The following is a 21,999-nucleotide window of genomic DNA, read 5'->3' as shown; positions in this document are numbered from 1 at the left end:
TTTTTTTGGTTGTACTGTTCTCAGTATGGCTTATTTAATTATTTTAGTAATTAATGAATGAATTAATCAATTTGCTAATTGTAAAATCAACAAAACCAGTTAATTTTTTAGTATATATGTATTCTTTTATTATAAACTATTATTGTCTTAGCTTAGGCTGCTATAACAAAATACCGTAAATTGAGTGGCTTAAGCAACAGTCATTTATTGCTTATGGTTTTAGAGCCTGGGATTCCCCATCATCTGGGTACTAACCAATTCAGTTGCCTGATGAGGGCTCTTTTCCTGGCTTACAGACAGCTGCCTTCTTACTGTGTCATCACGTGGTGGAGAGAGAACGAACTCTGATTTCTCTCTCTTCTTACAAGGACACTAATCTCATCCATGGGGACCTCACCTTTATGACCTCATCTAAACTTAATGATTTCCCAGACATCCCTCTTCTAATTACTATTACAATGGGGGGTAGGTCTTCAACATAAGAATTTATATGGGGGGAGACAAAGACATTCAATCCACAATTATTATTTATGATGAAAAATATAAAGTAATAATACTAGTTCTAACAGTAACAACCATCATTTGAATTTGATTGAGCCAAGGTGATAGAGCTTGTACTTGGAGGGTCTTACAGTATGTGTACACGTCATGAGCGGGATTCCTTGTCCCCCTCACACAGGGTTGGCTTTTAAGCAATTACTACCCATGTTGACCCACATTTTCTTCTGATTTCATGTGACAGGGCACAGCCTCTGCAGCGAGCAAGGCAGCAGTGCTGAGACCGCTCCAGAGGAGACCGAGGGGCCAGACTTGGAATCCTCAGATGAGACTGATCATAGCAGCAAGGTGAGAGATTTTCATTTTCACATCCCATGCCTTGAACCACTGAAGAATCACAGCTGACAACGTCACCTACACCAGCTGTATGTGGTTACCAGGCCTCTCCATGGAAGAAGTGTTTTTACTTCTGAGATGTTTCTGAATAGCAGGATATGAAATCCAAATTACAGCCTTGGTAACAAACCTATATGTGAGAATATAGGGCAGAAATTACTCGTAGTGAAATAAAATCCCTTTTCTTTTCTTTTTTTTTTTTTGAGACGGAGTCTCGCTCTGTCGCCCAAGCTGGAGTGCAGTGGCCGGATCTCAGCTCACTGCAATCTCCGCCTCCCGGGTTCACGCCATTCTCCTGCCTCAGCCTCCCGAGTAGCTGGGACTACAGGCGCCCGCCACCTCGCCCGGCTAGTTTTTTGTACTTTTTAGTAGAGACGGGGTTTCACCGTGTTAGCCAGGATGGTCTCGATCTCCTGACCTTGTGATCTGCCCGCCTCGGCCTCCCAAAGTGCTGGGATTACAGGCTTGAGCCACCGCGCCCGGCCAAAATCCCTTTTCTTTAATTTCTGCCACTGCTGGAGCTCCCAGTTAATGCCATAATTTTTTGCCATTTCCTTATTACATCTTCATTTGTGTAGGATGAAACAGCATCCAAAGTATGTGAGATTCAGTCAGCTATGCTTTCTTGCTACTTAGGGTTTCTGTAATGAACTCCTTTTGAATTACCTGCGTTCAGCTCTTATTAAAAGTGAGCAACTTTTATGTTAAAAGTGAGCAACTTTTATGTTAAAGGGAAAGAAACCGTATTTTAAAATTAATCAAAATACACTTTCCCTTAGTTGAACATAGTAAGAAAGTTCTTCTCTTTGGTGCAAGACACTGAAATTGTTGCCCATAATTTATCATGCGTCTATTCCACTTCATAAAGAGTTCCATGGGTCAGCAGCCTCTTTTCACCGCAGTCTTCAAAACACAACCCAACTTAAAACCTCTGTGTTACCTGAATCCAAAAGACACACCCCCCGCCAAAAAAAAGCAATTGCATGTGATTATGTTTCTATACTTATCTTTTTCTATAATGTTGTTGAGATATTTATATTCCTCTGCGATCTCATTTTTTTGCTTGACACTTACTAGTCACTTAACCTAAGCAAATCATGTAACTTTATACCTTGGTTTTCTTATCTGCAAAATTAGGGTGATTCTTGCCTTTGCTTGGAGACTGGATTTTTGGGTGGGTCAAATAATATAACTATGAGAAAGCACATTGATAACTGAAAAATGCTTTCCAAACATAAACTATTATTTTGAAAACCTACGTTTGTACATTTCCTGCTTTGATTCCCTCTGTATGTGTATATTCTGTAGGACTTTCTTGTGTGCACATATTTGATTCTTCAGTGTCTTTTATCCATATTTGTTTCTCTTTCCTGACTGTAGGATCTTCGTTCTCAGTGTCCTTTTAAGTTGGGCACAATATAAAAGCAACATTATTTGAAAGCAACATTAATATTTATAGACTGAAAGGCATTATGTTGTTGGTTGTTAATTATAAAGCAGATCATTGGAAATGCAGATGTTTCCTTTTAAGGCAAATTTTAAAAACCAACTGTTTAAAGTTACTTTTTATTTAGGTGACCCTTACATTTCTTTTACCCACTTGCTTTTGTGGGGTCGGTCAGTTGTCCTCAGGAGAAACACATATTTCTGTACGATGTAAGACAATTTGAAGGGTATCTATTAAGTTACTGTGTTATGGGAACTAAAAATATTAATTTTCAATTTCTAACTGGATTTAGGCAAACAGCTACTTTTCCTTTATCTAAACATTTATTTCTGAACACTTAGAAAGTATTGGATCAAAAATGATTGGATCATTTTTACTTTACTGTAATAGTCAGTGTTCTCATCTCCTTGTGGATTTTGAGAGAGATCGTTTCCGTGTTAAATATAGTGAGTCATGAGGTCATACACAGAGTCCTGTATAATGTGAGGGTCTGGCAGTGGAGAGGACGGAAGAGGCTCCAGGGCTTTGTTGACTGGTCCCATGTCTCTGACTCCATGGTTCTTTTTCCAGAGAACAAGGCTCTTGAACTTATTGGAACACAAAGGGTCAAATATAGAACTAGATGGTGCCGTTTGAAGATTTTCTTGTAGAAATTCTTAGTGGGCTTTCTAAAAAGCGACAGAATTTTCTCAAAATTACTGACAAGCTACTCGGGAGGCTGAGGCAGGAGAATTGCTTGAACCTGGGAGACGGAGGTTGCAGTGAGCCAAGATCACGCCACTGCACCACTCCAGCCTGGGAGACAGAGTGGGACTCCATCTCAAAAAAAAAAAAAAAAAAAAAAAAAAAAAAAAAAAGATTAAGAAGTTTGGGTGGTGATTTGAATATTTTTGAAGATCATGCGGTAGACTGCATTCAAGCCATAAGTTGGTATTTCATTCTGTTAGGTTGGATGTGGGGAGCACCGTGTGTCCGAAATACTTCCTAGTTTTGCTTTGATTTAGACTTCATCTTCTTTATTTGAAAGTTTGTCTTGCAACCCAAATTAGTTAGCTAAAATAACCTTTGGTCAATTAAATTTCTCGCTTAGGATAGTTGAACACCAAAAGCTTAAATGAGCAGTTCTTGGTGACTGGGTTCTACTGTGTGTTAGTAATAATAAATGAGAAGTAATACTTAAGGGCTTGTATATATTAAGTACTGTTCTATATAAACTCATCTTAGCCTTACAACACCCTTGAGAGAGATACTATTATTTGCCCTATTTTATAGATGAGGGCACTAGAACAGAGAGGTTAAGCGACTTGCTGAAGGTCACACAGCTCTGTAATGACAAAACCAGGATGCAAACCCAGTTTGCTCCAGGTCTTGTGCTGTTAATGGCTATGTTAAAACTACTTTGTGTCCAGACTGTTAACATCTGGTGTTAAATACCAGGCTTCATAAAAAGACAGCATTAATTTATTAGTGGTGCTGTAGGCCATTTATATATACAGCCATAAACCACTTAAATTTTTTCCTAATGCTTAATATTTCTGTGTGTCTCTTTTTATGATTTAAAGTAAGAGCAAGCAAACACCTTAAGTTTCTTGATTAAGGCTAAATATTTTTTGATACATCTCCTATATAAGTGTGAAATTTTTCTTGAGAATAAACTGAAAATTAATTTTGAAATCATTAGCTGTCTAAACTTGGAAGCATGATTTAGCCTTGTCTGAATGCACCTGGCTGAGTGTAGAGATGTAAATATGTAAATAACGAAATAAACAGGAACAAATAATCACTTTTTATTCCAGCTGAATATGTTAGAGCTGTTGCTTTTGTTTAATATTCTTGGTTTCTTTCTAAATGGGCTGTTTTGCATAATACTGGTCAGGATAAAGAGAAAGCATGTTAGAGTTCTGTGTTTTTCGCTTGTATTGAATAGCAGTTTTTGCTGTGTGCAACCTTTCAGAGTTGAGAAGGTAAATAACTGTATGCTTGTTGTTGAGCGTGGTGGTACTGGAATGTCACAGTCACTGGGGAGGGGTGGGGAAACATCACACTGCAGGGACAGTCTAGCAGCCTTTCTCTTTCTGAGCCGCCTCCTTTCTCCTGTGACTGTGGGTGACAACCTCAAAAAGCCTCATCACTGCTGGCTACTTTTTTCTCTGCTTCTCATTGAAAACTCTTGTTTCTGGAAATGAATGCTAATTAGCTTCAGGGCAGCGCAGTCCTGTGTCATGCATTCCAGGCCTCCTGGCAGCTGTGATTTTGTTTTCCATTTAGCAAATGTATTAGAATAATTTTCAGGACATTTCCATCAAGAATGACATTTTTTCTTTCTAATCCGTGTTGTTTTTGTCTCAGAAATGTCTGCTTTTATAACAAAGCATGAGTGGAAAAATGTGAAACTATCAACTGTTAAACATACACACACACACACACACACACACACAACTTTTTTTAGTTGCCTGCTCTTGACTCAGTGTGGAATGCCTTGAAAGTCATCGGAGCCAGGCAGGTTTAATATTCCTGTGCAGTGCAGGATGCTGGCCAATCAGCTGATCTCGGACTGCAGGGCAGAGACGCTTGCATCCCGGGGAGGCATTTTATGCTTTGTTTTCTTGCCAGTTTCAGCTCTCCCTTTTTGGAACTTTTGTTGTTTAGCCAGGTGAAATCAAAGCCTGAGTTCTGGTCCACGGTTTAGCCTTTTGACAGCTTCCCAGAGGGCAATGGTGGGAAACGAGTGCAGCTCTGGGGTTGCACCGTCGCTGTCCTTGCTGCGTTGAGACGTGGCAGTAGATTTTCATGGGAAAACCAGCATGGGACGTCCATATGAGAGGATGCTCTCTTCAGAGCTAGGAGGCGTTTGGTGCTCTGGGAATATTTTAAGAAACTTCTGTCTCCGTGCTGAACACGTCAGGTGGTAGAATTAATTACCATGAGAATACATTCCTGATGATGTCTGCACTGTGGAAAATAAAGCGCAAGCCCAGGATTGAAAGCAATGACAAGTCCGGTGACTCTATGTATCGAACACTTCATCTGGTGAGCGCCTTTGCTGTTTGAATCCTATCTTGCTAGGTTTGATTATGTTATGACTTTCTAGCTCAGTTGTTTTTCAATCCAAATGACAGTGATTATACCTTTCCCATTTCCCCATATTCTGTCCTTTTACCCTCTGGATCCCGTTGTTCATAAAGTCTGTATTGTAGCTTTTGGTGGGGAGGTTCGGAGTTGGTATGGAGTTGAATTTGCCTAACGTCTTTACATTTTTCTACTCTTTCATACTTAAATGGCAGAAAGCTGTAATCTGCATTTTTTTTTTGTTTAATTAATTGTCAGTTGCAATTTTTGCCTTTGTTTTGGTTATTGAGATTTTGATTGTGTCTTGCGTTATGTGCATGGCGAGACTCTCCCATCCCCCCTCAGAACGGGCAGTCTGAGTGATCGGCAGGGAGGTCTGGAAATAGGATGTTCAACTTGTTTCCTGTTATAAGGCTTGAGGTGTTTTTGACTTGATTTCTGCTTCCTTAAGAGGGAGATAGATATAGAAGGGTTGGCTCAGGGGACGTGTTATTGGTTTGACGGCAACTGACCTATTTGAACAGGTCTAATCCTACAGTAAATGTTAACTCTCCAGTAAGGAAGTGTAGTGGGGTAATGGCAAGAAATAATTTAGCAAACTCAGGTTCAACCTTTTGATAGTTTATTATTAATAGCGCAGTCTGTCGACCATTAGATGTTGTGTCATTTAATCAAACTTAAACTTCTACAGCGCGTGCACCTGATTTGCTCACATAAGCCTTCTTCCTTCTTGGATATTTCTTCTTTGAAGTTGGTTAACAGGAAACTGAAAAGGTGATTGAGAACTGTAGGGATTACCATTGTACATCATGTCTCTGAAATTATGGAGCGCATTGTCCCCAAAAAAAAGCTTAAGTAAAGGCTATAAGATTTTAGGCCACTCTGGCCCCTTTTAAATCTGTGGGATGTGTTAAATCGGTCAGACTCAAAGAACAGTTTTAGAACTGTGAACTCATCTAGAGTTAGAAATTGCCTTTGGTGGTTGCATAACAGGAAGAGCTTAAACAGCTGGGTGGCTTGAGTTGATAGTGTGTACTTAAAAGTCTACCCCCCTCTTTTTGTACTTTCTTTTCATCTTCCACAGGAGGAAAGCAGCATTCTAAACATTGAGCATCACGCTGGTCTCAGTAAAGTGGCCCATTTCCTCTTGCCATTGTCCTCCCCTTGTCTGTATGTTGGTTGGATAATTCTTAGTCCTGACAGTGGAAGAGCTCTGCTACCCTTTAACAGTTTTAAACTCTCAAAATGCCTGTAAGTGCTTTTTTGGTTTCCAGGGTGACTGATTACAGTCCTCAAGCAGGGGAGAGGTTTGTATTTGCCCCACTGGAGAAACCTGGTCTGTCTTCCCCTTGCTGGAGCCCTAAGCTGCTTGTCCCACATCCAGGATACTTGGCTTTTGGGAGCATGTTGGGAACCTCCCATTGAGGCGACCTTTCTGGGCACCTGTGGCGACAACGCTTGGTGTGGGAATAACTAGGATGCCATCTCTAACACTCAATGGTGGAGCGGGGCAAAGCCCTGAACCCAGCTCCTCCTACATTCTACATCGTGGCTAAGCTGCATGGAGAAGGGCCTGATGGATTTTGATGTAAAGAAGTTTGGCCACAGTAAAGAGGGAGGGGGATTTAAAAGCCGGGCCCCACGGTACAGAAAAATCTCTAGCTTAGAGGTATTCTAAAGAAAACCTGCATTTCATAATTCCTTCCAAAAAAAAATTTTGGGGGGTATTATTTTAATCAAACAGAATTTTCAAACTTGATGACATCCTTCTAAGTTGTTTCCAAGCAAATTTTAAGAGCCTTATATATAACACCCCCTTAACAACATGTATGTGCATTATAACTTGTAATTATGCATATGATACCTTTTTATTCTTTATTCAAATAACGTGCAGTTGACAGTAAAGAGATTACATCCATTTGGACTCAGTTCCTTGTGCTGCACCTGAGGGTTGGTGCCTTGAGTCTTAAATAGGATTGCCAGTGGGGAAACCGCTTTGTCTCTTGCTCAACTTGAGAGACCAGTCAGCTAAGTCTATCCTAGGCTTAGGTTGTATGTAAGGAAGGGATATTTAAGGCTGTGAAATGTCCAAAGAGCACCCAAGGGAATTTTAGCTGTCCCCTGAGATGCTAAAGGTGTTTCCTAATGTAATCCAGAACTTAGCTCTGGCTGTCTGAGGGCGAGGTTGGGGTAGGAGACAGCTGGATTTAGAGCACTGAAGCCCTAGCCTGCATCCTACTAACCTGAGCTCACCCCACACGCCTGCTTCAAACTAAGGATGCCAAACCTCAGAAGTGGTAAACTTTACATAGACCAAGTCAGAAACCCTGTTCACACTCTTAAAAATGGAATTCTCAAAGTATTTGTGGTAGAACAGAGGGAATGAAAACCCATTGATGAGGTGTGAATTGGAAGCACAAAGGAATATGTTAGGTTCCTTTGTCTTTTGGGTTTCCTGCCTTTGATATGTGTCAGATCCCCATGTTTGTAACGTTTTGCCTTTTGTGAGTCACCAATTTCACAGGGGCAGTTTGCCTAAATGATAAAAGGTGTGCTGTGCCTCTATGGCAGGTCCTCAGATAACGTTTTGTTCGACATCATTTCATTATAACGTTTATGTGAAAAAAAAAATTGATTTCTGACCAGGACCCCTGTCTACGTGGAATTTGCATGTTCAATCCAGGTCTTCGTGGGTTTTTTCTGGGTACTGAGTTTGCTCTCACGTCCCAAAAACGGGCACGTGGGATGAATTGGCATGTCTCAGTGGTCCCTGAGTGTGTGTGTGTGTGTGTGTGTGTGTGTGTGTGTGTGTGCACCCCGTGATGGAATGGCATTCTATTCAGGGTTGGTTTCTGCCTTGCACCCTGAGCTGTCAAGATAGGCTCCAGTCACCCATGATCCTGAGCTGGAATAAGTAGGTTGGAAAATGAGTGAATAAATGAATACAAATCATTATAAAATAAAAATTTGTAAAGTATACAATCATACAAATGCATAGCAGTAAACTATGCGGTACAAAAGTATTCAGAGATCCTGCCAAAGTTGTTCTTGCTAGTTTTTGAACTGCATGGTGGTAGGAGGTGCTCCTTAAAATTTTTGCTTTGCAAACATTTATTGCTTGACTTAACACATTACTGCTGTGACCACTATCACTCACCAGTTCACCAACAGTTGGGTAAATAGTTCTCTTAACTTGTTTTTATTTATCTTACTTAAATGTATATCTAGCTTACATTTATTTCAGTGTTTAATATTCAGAGTCTTTTGGTCTTTATTTAGAAATGTGGTGACTTTTTTTGTGACCAGAAATGTGCTATAGGAACTTAACTTGTTTGTATCAATTAGCCTACGGTAAAAGTGGTTTCTTTATGCCGTTTAAAGTCAATTTCCAAGAACCTATAAACCACGTGAAGTAAGGACTCACTGTATTAGACTGCAGTGAAGGATGTAGTTGCTATGAGCAGTAGCTTTCCCATTAATTCTGTGAAAAACAGACAGCTGTGGTTACAGTTGGAACCTTTAGAAAAGCATGGTATAAAGAGAGGTGCCAATTATACATTTGTTGTGTTAGGTGCCTTTGCCAGGTACCAAATCAAAGCAACCAAAGAGAGTCTGGGATAAGATAAGGGCAGGGAACAGTTAGTTGTCAGCTGTTACCACTGTCTGTCCATGGATTTTCATTTTGTCAAGGGTTTGCTTTCTTATTATGACTATGTTATAATGAGTTTTCTATTACAGTTATCACTGGATCATCTAAAAGACACATGAGGATTTTTGCTAAAATGGATGTATTTGTTCCTTTGTAATTTTTAAGACAAAGCCCTACTTGACTGCATATTTAATGATGATTTTGAGTTAGTGAAATTCTAGCATAACTAAATAAAATTGTTTAGTTTATTTCTACTGAAACAAGCTTTGATCAAAAACACATCGTTTTTCTTTTTTAACAGCCCTGTTGAGATATAATTTACATACCATACAGCTCAGCCCATTTTGGTCAATTTTTCCAGTCAGTCACCTAAGGCAAAATTGTTTGTGGGGTTATTCAGTGTCAGAAACATGCATTTCTACAGAAAACACTGGATAGTGCCACTAAGAGGTGACTGACACCGTCTGGCACATAAGACCAGGGTTAGTGCTAGCAACAAATAAGCTGTGGTGATTGTAAGAGAATTAGAATAATAATTATGTGGATGTGGGTCCTGGCTCTCCTCTGTCCTGTCGTGCCACTGCAGCTAATGCATTCTTGTTAGGTTCTGATTTTCCCTGTCCTTGCTTCATCTTTATTCCAGACTTCCTTCCCTTTTGGATATGCTAATGAGGGAAAGGCTCTTCAATGTTAGCTGCCTTCCTCTGTGTTTTTAAAACTGCTCCATGGCATACGCTTGATTTTAGCTTTTCTGCCCTACATGAAACACCAGCCTTGACTTTCAGCTCTGTGCACTAACTGTTGTTTTTGGGAGGATATTCTCATGTTCTTGCCGGGTAGATGGGTGATAGAAGAAGTTATTATTTATTTGCACCGGGATTGGCTGGAAATACTTTGTGCCTAGAGTTGAATTAGACAACAGAAGCAGAGAGAGAAGTGTAAGAAGGGCAGCCACTAGCTTCAGGAAAATTTCCGGGGCCAGGCGCGGTGGCTCACGCCTGTAATCCTAGCACTTGGGGAGGCCGAGGCGGGTGGATCACGAGGTCAGGAGATCCAGACCATCCTGGCTAACACAGTGAAACTCCGTCTCTATTAAAAATACAAAAATTTAGCCAGGCGTGATGGCGGGCGCCTGTAGTCCCAGCTCCTCGGGAGGCTGAGGCAGGAGAATGGCGTGAACCCGGAAGGCAGAGGTTGCAGTGAGCCGAGATCATGCCTCTGCACTCCAGCCTGGGCAACAAAGCCAGACTCTGTCTCCAAAAACAAAAGAAAGAAAATTTCCATCGAACATTCATTGGTGCATTGGAACAAGTTTTAGTGAATGAGATTTTGTGCTACTACATAGCCTCTAGAGCAATTACACGGAGAGCTTTAAAAAAATACTGATATCTGCATATCCCACCCCAGAGATTCTGATGAAATTGATCTCTGGTGTTCACGGGCATTGGGATGTTGAAAAGCTCCCTAGGTGATTCTCATAAGCAGCCAAAGTGGAGAACTACTGGTCTCATGGGTTTTTACAGTAGCTCATGCTTTGGAGAACTGTTTGTGTAACTGCAAAAGTTGGAATTTTAGAATCCTGGAATCCTAGATTTCAAATGGATGACAAAATACGTGCAACCCTTATGGTCTGCACCTGATTCATCCCCGGTAGTTGTGGAGACTGGGATCTCCCGCTGAGGCCCGTTTTAGGGCTAATTCCCTTATTCTTAAAGGGGAGTGGTATCTTTTTGGCTTTGGAGAAGGTGGAGAGGGAGAAATTTTTTAAGTACAGGTATCTTTCTTAATCTAGAAGGTTGACTCAGTGTCCATTTTTAACAGGAAGAACCTTAGCTTGTAAAATCATCTTTGCAACATTGCAAAGTAGATAGTGTACTGAACTGGGAGTCTGATCATTAATTAGGCTTGTACCTTGGGTGAAATGCAGCTAAGTTTTATGTCTCCTGATTTATCAACTTCTTGCTTGGGGAGTGGTTGAGATCCATAGGCTTTGGAACCAGATTGCCTGGTTCAAATCCCAGCTCTGCCACTTATGTACTGCATCGTCTTGGACGAGTTACTTAACCCCTCTGGGCTTCCGTTGGCCTTCCTGTGTGGGCAGGTGAAATGCATCAGACCAGCGTAGGCATGTGGTAAGTGATTAGTGTATGGTAGCAATTGTTATCCTGGTGGTTTTGAGCATTCAAGAAGTTCTCCTAAATGTGGAACAATTTGTGGAAACACAAGACAGCATTCATATGTGACATTTCATTAACCAGGAAGAACACCTCTAGGAGGTCCAGGTGTCAGGTGTGTCTAATGAGGGATAACGACCTCTGCCTTCCCTTCCCCCCTGTGCTCTGAAGAGTACAGAACAGGTGGCTGCATTTTGCCGCAGTTTGCATGAGATGAACCCCTCTGACCAGAGCCCATCGCCTCAGGACTCCACGGGGCCTCAGCTGGCGACCATGAGACAACTCTCAGATGCGGATAAGCTGCGTAAGGTGATCTGCGAGCTCCTGGAGACAGAGCGCACCTATGTGAAGGTATGTTTCTCCCCCTCCCCTCCCTCTGCCTCAGAAAGGAGAAGTCTGTTTCTGCTGGTTTTCACTAACCGCTGAGTCAAACCGTGGTCATGAAGAGTGTCTTGGGTTCTCCTGGAATTTTGCCTTTACTCTGAATGTTAAAAGCTTGTTTTGAGTTGTTGTGTTTTTTTAAGATAGTCTCACTCTGTTGGCCAGGCTGGAGTACAATGGTGTGATCATAGCTCACTGCAGCCTTGACCTCCTGAGCTCAAGTGATCCTCCCCGCTCAGCCTCCTGAGGAGCTGAGACCACAAGTGCACACCACCATGCCCAGTCCCATTTTCTATTTTTTGTAGAGAGGGGGTTTCATCATGTTGCCCACACTGGTTTCGAACTCATGGGCTCAAGCGATCCTCCCACCTTGGCTTCCCAAAGTGCTGGGATTATAGACGTGAGAGCTACCACGCCCAGCCTCCTTGTGATTTTTTTTTTTTTTAAAGACGGAGTCTGGCTCTGTTGCCCAGGCTGGAGTGCAGTGGCGGAATCTCGGCTCACTGCAAGCTCCACCTCCCGGGTTCACGCCATTCTCCTGCCTCAGCCTCCCGAGTAGCTGGGACTACAGGCGCCCGCCACCATGCCCGGTTAATTTTTTGTATTTTTAGTAGAAACGGGGTTTCACCGTGTTAGCCAGGATGGTCTCAATCTCCTGACCTCGTGATCCACCTGCCTCGGCCTCCTAAAGTGCTGGGATTACAAGCGTGAGCCACGGCACCCGGCTGCCTCCTTGTGATTTTTAAGGAAGCCTAGCAATTCTTAGAGCAATTCATTTATATGTGTGTGTCTGTGTGTGTTTGACCTAATAAGAAAGCTAAATTTAATTTTTAAGAAAGTTGAGGGTATGATCTTCATAATCTAATTAGAGTCTAGCCAGAAGAGTGTCAGGTCTGTTGTCTTTGTGTTATCACTTGTTTTGACACCTGGTCACATTCCCCATGAGAAAGCAGGGTGATCTGTTTAAGTATCTATGTTTTAGTCTTTAAATCAGAGGTTAGCAAACGACGGCCCTCCGGTCAAATCCAGCCCGCTGCCTGTTTTCGCAAATAAAGTTTGATGAGAACACAGCCACACTCATTCCTTGACGTATTGTGTATGCCTGCTTTGGTGCTACAGTTGAGGAAGTTGCAACAGAGACCGTATTGTAGTCCTCGAAGCCTAAAATATTGACAGAAAAGGTTGGCTTACTCCTGCTTGAAATGGACCTTACTGACCTGGAGTCTCTAATGTTAGCCGTCAGGACATGGTCTGTTTGTTCTCTTCTAGATTCTTTTATAGACGTTAACATATGCTAATGAGGTCTCTTTTCAATTCTTAGGATTTAAACTGTCTCATGGAGAGATACCTAAAGCCTCTTCAAAAAGAAACTTTTCTCACCCAAGATGAGGTATTGTGGAAATGGTTTCAACTTTGTGAATATCATACCATGGTTTGACTTGCTGGTAAAAAGGGAAAATGGGGACACGTGTAACACTGAAAACATTTTAAATGTATTTAATTGTAGTAAGGAGGTGAAATTACTGCCTGCTAAGCTTTGGTGTGCTCGTGGAGAGTGAAAAACCGCCCCACTCTCTAGGGGGATTATTCTCTTAATTGTTAAGAATTGATGGAAAAACCTTGTAATCAGATATAAATAAAGTTTAGGAAGACTAATGAGATATGAGGTGGATTAAATTCTGTTTCATTTCTAGCTTGACGTGCTTTTTGGAAATTTAACGGAAATGGTGGAGTTTCAAGTAGAATTCCTTAAAACTCTAGAAGATGGAGTGAGACTGGTACCTGATCTGGAAAAGCTTGAGAAGGTCGACCAATTTAAGGTAAGTAGTGCAAAGCTGCCTCTGGCGTCAGGACCATAGTGTGGCTCAAGTTGAATCCCCTGATCGTGTTGACGTCTTCATTGGAGGGCCACAGTGGCCTCCGTTCCTTAAGGGTGTCTGAGAGGAGAACAGAGTGTGTCTTGCCGGTCTGGCTAAGGGAAGACCAAGGCCATCAATTTGCATTAAACTGGTGCAGCTGCTGGCTTTTACGTGCTAAGTACCAGCCTTGACCTTTTGTTTGGTTTATGCGGGGGCCCTTTAATGCTTTAGCTATTAGTGAATTAGAATAAGCATTCCTGGCCAGACACGGTGGGTCATGCCTGTAATCCGGCACTTTGAGAGGCCAAGGCAGGCGAATCATCCGAGGTCAGGAGTTCGAGACCAGCCTGGCCAACATGGCAAAATCCCATCTCTACTAAAAGTACAAAAATTAGCTGGGCATGGTGGCGGGCGCCTGTAATCCCAGCTACTCAGGAGGCTGAGGCAGGAGAATCTCTTGAACCCAGGATGCAGAGGTTGTAGTGAGCCGAGATTGTGGCACTGCAGTCTAGCCTGGGGGATAAGAACGAGACTCTGTCTTAAAAAAAAAAAAGGCACTTCTGGTCACCCAGTAGACACATTAATATACCCTGTTCTGGGAAACTTTGCTTAATGGAAATGCTTATAATTATCCAGGAGGAAGACAATCTTCCAGCACACAGTGTCCTTGCAGCCTAATGAGGATTTATGACTAGTGCCTTAGCAAGGCTGCTTATTTCCTCTCCCCTGCTTAGCTTTCTTTTATTGCAGATTTCCTGTGTTGCATCTCCAATTAACAAAGCACACTGCTTCATGTGTTGGCTTACATGTCACCCTCATGTGCTTTAACAAACAGATTAAGGTATAATTGTGCAGTAGAATACGCCGCATATATTTAGTGTGGAATTTGATGAATTCACACACACACACCCCTGTGAAACCATCACCACAATCAGGACAATGCACATAATCGTTACTCCTAAAAGTCTTGTCCTGCTGTTTTGTGGTTTGTCTCTCCTGCTTCTTACTGCCCTCCCACTCTACCCCTGCTCCCTGTTATTATAAATAACGTTTGCATTCTGGAATTTTATACTGGTGGACTCCCATACCAAGTACCTGTTTTTTGGGGACTCCTTCCACTCAGCATAGTTTTACTGAGATCCGTCCATATTGCTGCGTGTCTCAAGAGCTCGTTCCTTTCATTGCTGCATTGTCTTCCATTGAATGGATAGACCACACTTTGTTATCCACTCACCTTTCTTGGGCATTTGGGTTGTTTCCAGTTTTTGGTAATTACAAATAAAGCTGCTGTGAACATTGGTGTACAAGTTTTAGTATGGATATATGCTCTCATTTCTCTTAAGTTCCCAGGAAGGGAATGGGTGGGTCATATGGTAAGGGTATGTTTAACTTTTTAAGAAACTGCTAAACTGTTCTACAGAGTGGTTATACCATTGCAGCTCCCTCCCACATCTGTTCCTCCTCATTGTTCTGCTGAGGTCACGGTCACTTTTTTAGCCACTCTAACAGGTGTGTGGTAGCACCTCATTATGGTTCTAATTTTAATTTCCCTAATGACTTACGATGATGAGCATCTTTTATGTGCTTGTTTTTTGCCCTCAGTGTATCCACCTTGGTGAAGTGTTTGTTCAAATAATTTGCTTATTTTACTGGGTTATTTGTTTACTTATAATGAGTTTTGAGAGTTCTTTGTATATCCTGAATATAAGTCCTTTATCAGATACATGATTTGTAAATTTTTTTTTCTGTGTTTGAGGCCCATCTTTTCATTCTCTTGACAGCGCCCTTCACAGAGCAGAAGTTTTTAATTTTGATGAAGTACAGTTTTTTACATTTTCCCTTTTTGAATCACACGTTTGGTGTCTTATCTATGAAATCTTTGCCTAAACCAGCATCATAAAGATTTTTTCCTGTGTTTTCTCTTAGAAGTTTCGTAGTTTTACATTTAGACTTCTGATCTATTTGAACTTAAATTTGTTATGGTTTAATGTAGGAATCAAAGTTAACTTGTATGTGTATGAATATCCAATTTTTCTCATCCTGTTTGTTGCAGTGACTATTGTTTGATCCTTTTTCCACTCAACATCTTTTGCATTTATGTTACGAATCAGTTGTTCATATATGTATAGGCCCCATACTCTTTGCCTGTCTTCTAACACTTGCAGAAATCTAGCTGTGTAATGTTAGGGTACACGTTTCGGAGCTGAGGTAAAGACTGCCTCACCTCGATACTCTACCTCAATATATGTTTGTGTGTGTGTGTGTGTTATCTCTTTACATTGTCTCTCTGCAACAGGAGCTACTAAGAATTACATACAAACACACACAAGTATGTGATATATATGTATATATTATAGGTGTTCATTTTTGTTTGGATATAATTTCAGACTTACAGAAAAGTTACAAGAATAGTGCAAAGAATTCCTGAATACGCTTCATCTAGATTCCCCAAATGGTAACATTGGGCTACATTTGCTTTATTCTTTCTTCCCCTCCCTGTCTCCTATGCGCATATGTATCTATATGTGCATGTGTGTACATTATGCATGTATGGTGTGTCTATGTGTACATATAAAGTATTCCTAAACCATTTAAGAGAAAGTTGTAGGCACAATATATCTTTCACCCTAAACACTCCATATAGTTCATTTTTGTATTCAAAAATTGCTTCTTGGTGGTTAATGCTCTTCATTTGAAATACAGTTAGGTTCCTTATAGTGATATCTGTTTTCTAAATTAGTAAATTAATAATTTGCACAGTAGAACACGTGATGTGGCCCAGTAGTTAGATAAACAAAAAAGCTGCTTAATAAAAATGGATGTATTCTGGAGGCCAGGGTTGGTTGAAAAATGGATATAGATGTACTTTAAAATATTGTTTTAACCTAACGTAGCTAATATTCATTATATTCATTTGTAAGTCTTTTGCTGTGGGACTGGTTCTTTGAGTTTGGGTCCAGTTCATCACTAAAAGGATTCACAAGAAGGAGACTTTGGGTAACAGAACTTTGATATGAACTTGAGTGTACTGAGAGCAGTGTTATTCTAGGGAGGGGCTGGTACGTTGCTTCTTTTAGCTACAGGTGGAGCTTCTCAAATCTGAAAATCTGAAATCTGAACTGCTGTATCAGCAACTTTTTGAGTGCCCACATGATGCTCAAAGGAAATGGCCATTAGAGCATTCTGGATTTTCGATTTTTGATGCTCAACCAATAAATATAATGCAGATATTCCCAAATCTGAAAACATATGAAATCTGAAATACTTCTGGTCCCAAGCATTTTGGATCAAGGATACCAAACATGTACTTCCATACTCAACAGTCACTCTTCTCAATTCCATGTAAGTGGGACCCTCTTCACAGACCACTTTGCTACTTACAGCACAATCTGATTGTCTCCATTCCATCGGTAAGGCGGGATGGCTGGTGAGCACTTAGCGTGCCTACCTGCGGGATTCTCTCCGGGCTCTCTGAGTTGGTTTCCACACAGTCGCTGTTTGCTCCCAAACCTATTGCTGTCGATTTCCACAATTGCTGCCCTTTTTAAAATTATCATTGTCGGCCGGGCGCGGTGGCTCACACCTGTAATCCCAGCACTTTGGGAGGCCGAGGCGGGCGGATCACAAGGTCAGGAGATCCAGACCATCCTGGCTAACACAGTGAAACCCCGTCTCTACTAAAAAATACAAAACATTAGCCTGGCTTGGTGGCGGGGGCCTGTAGTCCCAGCTACTCGGGAGGCTGAGGCAGGAGAATGGCATGAACCTGGGAGGCGGAGCTTGCAGTGAACCGAGATAGCGCCACTGCACTCCAGCCTGGGCAACAGAGTGAGACTCTATCTCAAAACAAAAACTAAAAAAAAAAATTCCTCATTGTATATGAAAACTTGTTAAAAACAAAAAACTTGTTAAAATCTTCAAACTGAGTTGCATAGAGCATTAGTCTCAGGTAGTGTCAGAAGGAAATAATTAGTTCTGATGTTAAGTAAGTTTTGATAAAATTTTCATTTGGAAATTTGCAACGTACATCAGCCTGTGAGAGGCGTTCTTAAGTCCTGAAGAACAGAAACGTTGGGGAAGTGTGGTCTTTGTGTATAAACCCCTCATACTTGTGTGCACTGTGTTCCCTGATAATCATAAGGCAGGAGGAATAAGAGAATACCTTAATGTTTCATCTGTGGTTACGGTAGGGTAAATATTAAGTTAAATGAATGGCTTTAGGATGGCTAAAGGGAGGGGTTACATTTAGCACATTTTCTTCCCCAACTTTTTTTTGCTTAATTCTTGAGTGTGACTCTGTATTAGTTAATTTTCACATTGCTATGAAGAAATACCTCAGACTGGGTAATTTGTAAAGAAAAAGAGGTTTAATGGATTCACAGTTCCATATGGCTGGGGAGGCCTCAGGAGGAGCAAAGTCACGTCTTACATGGTGGCAGGCAAGAGAGCGTGTGCAAGGGAACTGCCCTTTATAAAAACCGTCAGATCTCATGAGACTTACTCACTATCATGAGAACAGCACAGGAAAAACCTGCCTCCATTATTCAGTTACTTCCCACAACATATGGGGATTATAGGAGCTACACTTCAAGGTGAGATTTGGTTGAGGACACAGCCAAACCATATCAGGCTCCAAGGATAACTGTCCCTCTCAAAGTCCGACGGCAGTACCCAGTGTACTCCTGCTGACACCCTCCACGCTAGGGTAGAGATTTGGGGAGGACTTGGAAAGTAAAGGAGAAAAAGGAGAACATGCGAGAAGAGAAGTGAGGCCTCTAATTACCAATTACGTATGGTTTAAAATAAACTTTTTTTTTTTTTTGTCATGGACAGACTGTCAGTGTTCATTAGATAAATTGCATTTTGGGGAACCTAGTTTGTTACTCAAATTCAAAACCTTATTTCTTTGCTTGAAGTCTGCCTTTTAATTCTAAGCCTCGATACGCTAAATAAGGCTTCTCTCTGAACAAGACTCTTTCAGTGTGAAACTCACAGAAGATGTTTTTCTGAGGCTATATATATATATATTTTATGTGGATGCAAAGTATCCTGTCAGGCATAGTAAAATCTTAATGAGAAGGCCTCTACCCAGTTGTGAACCTGCTGGGATAGGAGAGACAGGCTGGGGAGATGATACTGATTTCCATGGTTAAGCATGTTTCTTCCTTTAATATTGCTTATGTTCTTAACCGCTAGAAGAGAGGGTGGTTTTGGAAGGCATGAAGATAGTGATCAGAGGAACGTATTCTACTTCGGGAGCAGGGGGTATGAGCATTTCCTGCCTTTATTTAGTTTGCCAACAGGAGCTAATGAGAGAATTGAGATTTCTGATTTTTCCAAAATATATACTTTCTCATCAACATTCAAACAGCCTAGATAGGTTATTAAAAGACACAGACCTGGAAAACCAGGGACATCTCCCCTGTAAATACTAAGAAGACAAAGTCCAACACCTTGTACACAAACTTGTACATGCACCTACTTTGTAATGGGCAGTTTTAGGGCATTTGATAACAAAGAAAGGCTCTGACAGGCACGGAAGGTGTTGATTTGTGGGGTGAGCCAGGCAGATGTGAGCTGTCTGCCATAACCTGCTGGTATTTCCAGTGGAGGAAGGAAACAAACCAACTCTGCCTTTTCTCATTAAATCCAGAAAGTGCTGTTCTCTCTGGGGGGATCGTTCCTGTATTATGCTGACCGCTTCAAGCTCTACAGTGCCTTCTGCGCCAGCCACACAAAAGTTCCCAAGGTTCTGGTGAAAGGTAAGACCTCTGAGGCTATGGAGGTGGGGGTGTGCTGCTTCTCAGTTGTGTGGCTGACAGTGGTTGGAGGCTTTTGGACAGAAATCTAAGAGTCATTGATTGCCAGATAGATGTTCCAGCAAGCCACTGATAGGGGTGCTGAACAATGCAATGTGTTCTTCTTTTTTTTTTTTTCTTTTTGAGACAGGGTCTCACTGTTGCCCAGGCTGGAGTGCAGTGGCACGATCTCGGCTCACTGCAACTTCCACCTCCCAGGTTCAAGTGATTCTCCTGCCTCAGCCTCCCGAGTTGCTGGGATTACAAGCATGCACTACCACACCTGGCTAATTTTTGTATTTTTAGCAGAGATGTAGTTTCGCCATGTTGGCCAGGCTGGTCTCGAACACTTGACTTCAGGTAATCCACCTGCCTCGGCTTCCCAAAGTGCTGGGATTACAGGTGTGAGCCACTGCTCTATGCCTTGTTTTGAGACAGTCTTGCTCTCTCACTCGGGCTGGAGTGCAGTGGCGCAATCTCGGCTCACTGCAACCTCTGCCTCTCAGGTCAAGCGATTCTCCTGCCTCAGCCTCCTGAGTAGTTGGGACTGCAGGCACCTGCCACCACACCTGGCTAATTTTTATATCTTTTGGTAGAGATGGGGTTTCACCCTGCTGGCCAGACTGGTCTTGAATTCCTGACCTCAAGTGATCTGCCCACCTCAGCCTCCCACAGTGCTGGGATTACAGGCATGAGCCACCACACCTGGCCAATATCTTGAATTAATGGTTTTGTCAGTTTTCTTGTAATGAAAGTTTTACCTTGCTATTTGGGGCCAGAATTGATGGGTCATTTTGCAGTTATGTAAAAACGTAGGGAGTTTAGAAATTCCCTGCTTTATTTCTGTTTTTCATTAGTTTCGATTATAACCTACCACACTTCATAACTAAGTCCTCACTTCATGTTGTTGATAGGTTCTTGGAAACTGTGACTTTTAAGTGATACGATGTACAGCAGGTCCCCAACTAATGTATTCTGTTCAACATCATTTCACTATAATGTTGATGAGGAAAAAATTGGTTTCATTATATGTCATTTTACATAAAGTTGCAGTTTCCAAGAACTTACTGACTACATTAAGTGAGGACTTACTGTATACCTTTTTGTGGAATTTTATCTTTCCTTCACCTACTTTTGTTCCTGGGAGTGTGATAACAGCTCCCAAAAGCACTTCTAGAGTTGTCTCAGTTATCCTTGAAAATTCTTGCATTTGTGGTTTATTTTTGTGCAGGACAAAGTAGAATTTTTATATTGGCAAGCTGCTTTTTCTTAAGTATTCTGAGAAGACGGTGGAACATTCTGAGAGTCTCCAGAAAGTGGTTATGTCTCCATAGTTCAGCATATGGTGGTTTTTGATGGTAAAAGGATTAAGGAAACATTTTCTTGGCAAACAGTAGCACCAACAGAAAGTTTGATTTCAAAGAATCTCTGGAAATCAGCTTGCTGTTCCTTAACACTTTACTGTAGTTGCCAAGTAAACAGCTGCTGATCAGGTCCCCAGATATGTAAATAATGTTCTTGTGTTGTGTTTATGTTTGCTACCAAAGAGAACTAGCTTGACTTAATTTAAAACCTATAATAGGAAGTATTAGCACAATACAGATCTCTGGGTAACAAAGAGCCTGCCCCAGATAAAAACAGTCTTAATGGTAGTGGTGATCTGTGCAACAGAGTTCTGGTGGAACCTCAAATGAAAAGGGGACCTGGGATTCTCCTTGTCATGCTGCCTGACCTTTCCCGGGTGCTGTGTTGGGCATATGGCTCTACGTGTGCAGTGTGTTTCTTTTACAACCTTTATTGAATGCTAATTGTTATGAGATTGTTAAAGTAACAATTGTAGAGTGCTTTGCTCCACAGTGAAATGATATACCCACCTCAGCCCTTGAGCAATTTGTGTTATTTTTAATCACTCAATTAGATTAAATTCTGCCCCCACGGATTGTTTCTTAATTCAATAAGAAAAATATTATCTTTCAAAACTATCCCTTAAAACAGTGGGTATGACCCATATTTTTCTTTTTCTTTTTCTTTTTTTTTTTTTGCTGAGATGGAGTCTTACTGTCACCCAGGCTGGAGTGTAGTGGTGTGATCTCAGCTCACTGCAACTTCTGCCTCCCCGGTTCAAGTGATTCTCCTGCCTCAGCCTCCCGAGTAGCTGGGACTACAGATGCACACCACTATGCCCAGCTAATTTTTGTATTTTCAGTAGAGATGGGCTCTCACCGTATTGGCCAGGCTGGTCTTGAGCTCCTGATCTCAGGTCTCAGGTGATCCGCCCACCTTGGCTTCCTGGAGTGCTAGGATTACAGGTGTGATCCACTGTGCCCAGCCGACCCATATTTTTCTAATTGTCTAATGAGCCTAGAGGGTCAGGATAACTCTGAGAACAACAAAGTACATGTTCATGTTCATCACGGACTCACAGCTGGACTGGAGGAGTGATGCTCCCGTACTGTACCAAGCGCTGTGAACCGTGCACTCTTTTGCTCTGATAGGGAATTCAGTTGACAGGTGAAATACCCACAGGCATATTTTTGGACATGAATATTTTGTTGGGGAAGAGTTCCCAGGTGCCTTCTAGACGTGGCCCTAGATTCGGGATGTCCCACAAAATCCATTGCTTCCCCATATTCTGGCCCCCAGCCTGGCCCGGCCCTTCTGTCACATGGGGCCAGTTGGCCACTTTTCCCAGTGTCCTTTCTCTTCAGGAATTTGTGCTTTGGAGAGG

At 41.7% G+C, this 21,999-nt stretch overlaps 1 protein-coding gene across 5 annotated transcripts in view; it reads left to right on the top strand.

Moving 5' to 3' along the window:
• Nucleotides 1-21,999, top strand: part of TIAM1 (TIAM Rac1 associated GEF 1) — a 230,278-nt gene that overhangs the window by 181,344 nt on the left and 26,935 nt on the right. For 4 of the 5 annotated variants that reach the window (XM_030914607.1, XM_030914608.1, XM_030914610.1 and 1 more), the window contains 5 exons: nucleotides 743-846; nucleotides 11,405-11,584; nucleotides 12,936-13,004; nucleotides 13,309-13,434; nucleotides 19,127-19,235. In XM_030914607.1, the coding sequence (XP_030770467.1) occupies nucleotides 743-846; nucleotides 11,405-11,584; nucleotides 12,936-13,004; nucleotides 13,309-13,434; nucleotides 19,127-19,235 (588 nt within the window). Of the gene's footprint in view, nucleotides 1-742; nucleotides 847-5,012; nucleotides 5,372-11,404; nucleotides 11,585-12,935; nucleotides 13,005-13,308; nucleotides 13,435-19,126; nucleotides 19,236-21,999 lie in introns of those variants that run through there. The other variant, XM_030914611.1, reaches the window with a different exon arrangement.

The sequence above is a fragment of the Rhinopithecus roxellana genome, chromosome 13 (assembly GCF_007565055.1).
Source record: "Rhinopithecus roxellana isolate Shanxi Qingling chromosome 13, ASM756505v1, whole genome shotgun sequence".
NCBI lineage: Eukaryota > Metazoa > Chordata > Mammalia > Primates > Cercopithecidae > Rhinopithecus > Rhinopithecus roxellana.
This window is presented reverse-complemented; position numbering and strand designations above follow the sequence as displayed.